The sequence below is a fragment of the Anopheles aquasalis genome, chromosome 2 (assembly GCF_943734665.1).
Source record: "Anopheles aquasalis chromosome 2, idAnoAquaMG_Q_19, whole genome shotgun sequence".
In the NCBI taxonomy this organism is placed as follows: Eukaryota; Metazoa; Arthropoda; class Insecta; order Diptera; family Culicidae; genus Anopheles; species Anopheles aquasalis.
The window spans coordinates 70,373,147-70,378,146 of NC_064877.1; the positions used below are offsets into that span (position 1 = coordinate 70,373,147).

Genomic DNA, 5,000 nt, shown 5'->3' on the forward strand with positions numbered 1-5,000 from the left:
CGTCCTCTCGTCTCGAACTCCTCTGGCACACTCCCTCGTTAGGCGCGGTAAATGGTCCACTGGGTTTACCGTTCTGGCACTAGCGACACGTCGCATGTATTTTTTATTTACAAAATCTGGTACAATCTGGTGAACATCGCGGTCACAACATCGCTTATAGCGCCTCAGCCTCCGCCCATCACCGGTTGCCTCATCCATCCTCACGCCGTTGAAGGCATTGCTACAGATACTGGAGGACACATCTTACCTCCCACTTCGCAGACGTTCAAATATTTAAACATCCGAACGTGGTATACCGGATTCGGCCGCGTGGTGTATCGAATGACGGTGCCCTTGTCTTCAATACACTTTTTACTTTCTACGAATCGGTGCCCCCCTCTCCTTGCTAGTAGCGTTTCTCGAAAACAACGAAATCCTTGAGAAGTTGTTTGTTCCTTGTTAGGGCTGATAGGTCTGCACACTTAAGTCGCTAGTACGAACTAGCTAGTAACGCTAGTTGCCAGATAACAATGTTGACGTCATGCGTGGCCTTCGAAAAACGAGAAAAACATTTTCTAAGAAACCATGTGCTAGACGGCAAACCAGCTTTGTCCTTCTTGTCATCCCAAAACCGACAAACGGTAACCATGGCGATGTTTAATTTACAACTATTGAGCGAATGTGACCTTCATTGGATTTTCCTACAGTAACGTCAATGAGATTACAGTACACGTGTCGATCATAGTTGAGACAACTTAATGCAAAATAATGATATTTCTATTCGGCGCTTTTGTAATTCTACCTTGATTCCTGCACCGTATCATGTAAGTGCGGTTGTACAGCGTGCAGAACAGATAGATAAGAAGATATAAAGAGATTGTTTTTTCAATGCAACAAGTACTCTGTCCTTTTTTGAAATGCTCATAGGGATGAAACAAGCTGATCCTATGCTATGCTGAAAATATATGAGAGAATGAATTACAAGAATCATAAGACTAGAACTACAAATAATTTTAAAAAGATTTTCTCATTTATTTAGCAGTACTTCCAAGATTGTTTTTCTTTATAAAGGAACCGGCCTAAGTAAGGGAAATACCAAGACTAGACAGCATCGTATATAGGAAACAAATTTGTCCTTGATTTAATAATGTAGTGTAGTGAAGAAGTCCTTGAAGTAGTTAGAAAGAAAAGAATTAAAGACGAAGTTAATCCAAAATTGATGCATTGAACTAATGGAATTAAAAAGGTGGTGCAATGCTGGTTCTAGTAGGACTACAGGAAATTTGGAATATTTTGTTATATTTTGTTCTCGTCATTGGTTGCAATCAGTGTGGATGCGGAGTGAGAATTCCATTTCAAATACACCTATAGTTCAGGGAGGATTTCCATAAGTTACATAGCGTTCTCGTCGTACTGAGTGTCTTTTCCTAGGAAAAGGAAAGCCATAAGTCTCTTTTTTTATGTATTTAATATCTTTTTATTGAATCAGATTTGTTGTATGTGATACTGCAGGTTCATTAAAAGGACCTCATTATCGACTATTATCCTTACGGACGGTCAAAATCATTGTTTAATGATTGAATGTTTCATCAATTTTTCATAGTATGTTTGAGTTATATTACAAATTTGATTTCTTTTTTTGTTGGATTATTGTTTTAAATACATACAACACGCCATTAGTGTTGACCTTGTACGACAGGGACAGTTTTTTTTTTCATCAATCCAACAGGCTCAATGCTGACAAAGCGATAGCATGTACCAATACCACCGTAAAAAACGTGCCCGCCAGCAGCAAACACCTGCGAAAACATTGGAACCGCCTCCGTCGAATCGTAACTACTGTTATTCTGAATGAGATTTTTTGTTACAATTCTATTACATCGCACGCGCGCTACCTTACCGTTTCAACGGTTCACTAATGAGCTTTTTACACGACACCACAATTTCTAGGAAGTAAGTGCCAATGAAACGTTTTTGCTGTAGTTCAAGTCGTGTCATGCCATGCGAGATTTTGGAAATGTCTACGACTGCCAACAGTAAGGGCAACGGCAGGGGTAGCGTACAATTAAACAAGCACAAGGTCTAGCGATGTTCCGAATCTGCGAAATCACTTGAGTAAAGTCAAACTTCCAGATACACTTCAAGGCAATGCAATGAGTCTTCGTTGCTAGGTCGAGGCTTTGCGCAAGTCGGAGTGTACCACATGACAATATCTGTATTCTGTTTCCAATGAAATCGGCTCATTACGCCGTGAACTGTTAGTTTTTGTATCATTGTAGTGCGCTCCTTTGGAGTTTTGTTTGAAAATGATTTGATGAAGGAATCTACTCTTTGCCAGAATAGAAAGGAAGTATCAGGAGTAAAAAGGATCGCAAGAAAATTCGATCAGATAGATTCGATTCTTTTAACAGCTTCTAGTACAGCAGAAGGAGACAATATTGCGACGATAATCTCCCTAAAGGAGGACTTGGGTTCTTTCAAAACGAACTTGGAACGGAACGAACATGAAAAATTTATGGTTAGTGCCAGTGGCGATAGTATTGCATTTATTTGCTCACAATAAATGAACTGAAAAGCTCCTATTGACCATTAAGTAGACAAGCGTCGATAGTTGGAGCGAAGGCTGCCGACATGGCGTTATAAGTCTCGGTGACCTGGTTGATACATTCCTTAACGCGATTGTTGGAAGCAACTGCCTCTAGCTGCAGCATGACCGAGACGAAGGTGATCTGTTGCTCGAGGGTGGCCTTGTAGATGGGTGCGACGTAGATACTGATCTGTGGGAAAAAGATAAGTTATTGACCAGGGAGAAAAAGGAGCAGCTCTACGTCATACAGCTTTCTACTTACTCCCTTGAAGCAGGCTGATATCTGTTTCTTAACCTCGATACGGGAGCCAACCGATCCCAGACTGGAGCAGTAGCGCACGTGGTTGGTCAAGCCTTGATAGTTTTGGCGTACCATCGTCAGGTAGTTGTTCAGGATGGAGTTAATGCGACTCTGTTGGTTGTTTTCGTTGTTCAAACACTCCTGGACTCTGTCCGCTACTTGGTTTACCAAATCGTTGGGAATGTTACTGTATTTGCCGCGACAAGTACTAGCATACGTGGAGCCGCTGGTACTGAGTGTTACGCTCATTTGGGAGTTGGATGATGCGAGCGAAACGAACGTTGCGTTAATAGCGACGGTGGTCTTGTTGGACAAGCAGGTGTTAACTGATGTGAACACGGAGGATGTTCCTGAAATGAAAGCGCTTTGAACCGAGGAGAGAACCGTGATGGCAGCGCTGAGGACATCGGACGCTGCCACCGCATTAGTTCCAATATCCGCATCCACTATGAAGGGTGTGATTGTTTGCATTGCGGACGAAAGCTGGGATGACATGTCATTCTTAAGACTGATGATCTTTGAATTATATTCGTTGATTTTGTTCCTAATGTTGTTATTGAAGGAGCTCAGCGTGGAGCTGATTCCGCTGCGTCTGCTGATGATTGTATTTTCGATTTGGGCTGAAGCCTCCGGCAGCTGCGTGGTAGTGAATGGCCATTAGAAACCTTGGATAATGATCGGTAAAAGGGAATCGATTACCAAACGATGATCAACTTACAGCGATCGCCAGAATGGCCACCACGGTGATCCAGGTCGTGTAGAACTTCATTTCGATTTCGGTCCTTTGGGGATGGGCGTCAACGACAAACTAAAGCGAGAAGCGGTACAGCACGGTAGCAATATCTGGAACGCAGTAAGACCAAATCATAACGATCACAATGCTGGCACCAATCTCGTACGCGATCCGGTTGTCATGGCACACACACCTTTACTGCCGCAGCTGTTGAAGATTTGGGTAATAATGGCGACATACTGCTACTTCATCCGTTTTATAAGACAATATCTTGCGGCAGCTTCGAGATGATCCGCGCGTGACGCCTCTCGGCCAAGGTAGGACGCCTCGCCAACATGGACGTGGCCCGGTGAAACATATTGATCATGTGTGTCGTAGGACAAAGAGAGACAACGCACTGACAATCTTGTTTTGTATTGTGTTATATCTTACCCTACCACCCCTCCGATGTCCTCACCTGCTCAGATTGGGGAGGTACTAGTATCACTTGAACAAATTGTGAACATCCGCTGCTCTAGAGCGGCGTTGTGTTGGAAAGTAGCATCATAGTACGGCTTCTTGTTCAATCGTTGGACCGTACGTTACGATACAATCATCATTTCTAGGAAAATCTCTAGATTAATACAGATTTGCTAAATCAATAAAGTAAGAGCAAGTTTAGCAATGGGCTCCCAACATGATCAACATGACCAACATATGAAGTAGCAAAGACCAAGGTGCCATCGACCACCACTATAGCTACGCAACAGCCAACATCCTTGAAAGTCACGCAAACCCTACCAGAGGGTCTATGGAAGCACTGCGATCAGACCGAGAAGGAACAGTGTTGTACTTATGAAGGTTATCATAGATACTACGCCACGATCCCTTTCGTACCATCCCGTTCGTCTTCACGGCCACTCCGTTCTATTTGTTCACCAACTTGTTCGTTCCACTAAACACGCTGCTGATGTTGGATTGCGCACTGAAATCTGGTTAACGTACGGACGTAAGGGATGGATACAAACAAGCTTTATGTTGGAGATAAATGCTCGTCTAACTCTAAGGGAATTTGTCTAAACTGGAGTTTCTATAAACACTTTTCCTATATTTTAATAGACTTATAATGCCAGATGTACCCTTTGAAGTGTGCCTTCTTCAATCCTAATGTCCTATCGTAGTGCCCGATTGGAAGTAATTAATTTAAAAAAATCAAGAATTAGTGGACAGAACTCGAAAGCATGGAAGATGCATCTAGTTACTTACCAGCTGGTTACTAGCTCAATTTTGGCCTAACAACACCTCAGTGAGAGGCATACATCGCCAATATCGCCAACATCGCAGCAGCCGGTAGTGATGGTGATGCTCTTGAGAATGAACAGCGAAAACGAATTTCGACCGAACGTTTGTCGGACATTCGA

At 42.9% G+C, this 5,000-nt stretch overlaps 2 protein-coding genes and 1 long non-coding RNA gene across 4 annotated transcripts in view; all 3 read right to left on the reverse strand.

Annotated features, from left to right (window-relative positions):
* LOC126569654 (uncharacterized) overlaps positions 1 to 15 on the reverse strand; it is a 1,958-nt gene extending 1,943 nt beyond the window's left edge. Inside the window, exon 1 of the mRNA XM_050226897.1 lies at positions 1 to 15. This exon is cut by the window's left edge and continues 191 nt beyond it. The gene's annotated coding sequence lies outside the window, so the exon portion shown is untranslated.
* Positions 16 to 2,491: 2,476 nt separating this feature from the next.
* LOC126568974 (uncharacterized) lies at positions 2,492 to 4,282 on the reverse strand. Of its 2 annotated transcripts, XM_050225710.1 has the most exons (5): positions 4,058 to 4,282; positions 3,794 to 3,997; positions 3,586 to 3,710; positions 2,829 to 3,503; positions 2,492 to 2,756 (listed from the first exon to the last, which is right to left on the reverse strand). In XM_050225710.1, the coding sequence occupies exons 3-5, from the start codon at positions 3,634 to 3,636 to the stop codon at positions 2,559 to 2,561; spliced, it is 924 nt and encodes a 307-aa protein (XP_050081667.1). In that variant the 5' UTR covers positions 3,637 to 3,710; positions 3,794 to 3,997; positions 4,058 to 4,282; the 3' UTR covers positions 2,492 to 2,558. The 2 variants fall into 2 exon arrangements, with proteins under 2 accessions (XP_050081667.1, XP_050081665.1); XM_050225708.1 differs by having other exon boundaries at positions 3,794 to 4,282.
* Positions 4,283 to 4,375: 93 nt separating this feature from the next.
* LOC126572329 (uncharacterized) overlaps positions 4,376 to 5,000 on the reverse strand; it is a 1,721-nt gene continuing 1,096 nt past the window's right edge. Inside the window, exons 2-3 of the long non-coding RNA XR_007607955.1 lie at positions 4,846 to 5,000; positions 4,376 to 4,751 (exon numbers count right to left, since the gene is read on the reverse strand). The exon at positions 4,846 to 5,000 is cut by the window's right edge and continues 419 nt beyond it. This is a non-coding gene — a long non-coding RNA (uncharacterized LOC126572329). The remainder of the gene's footprint in view (positions 4,752 to 4,845) is intronic.

Coding starts and splice junctions, on each gene's coding strand:
- LOC126568974 (XM_050225710.1), bottom strand. CDS start 3,636: ATGAAGTTCTACACGACCTGGATCACCGTGGTGGCCATTCTGGCGATC. Junction 3,504..3,585: donor TGGCCATTCTGGCGATCGCT/GTAAGTTGATCA, acceptor ACTACCACGCAG/CTGCCGGAGGCTTCAGCCCA. Junction 2,757..2,828: donor TATCAGCCTGCTTCAAGGGA/GTAAGTAGAAAG, acceptor TTTTTCCCACAG/ATCAGTATCTACGTCGCACC.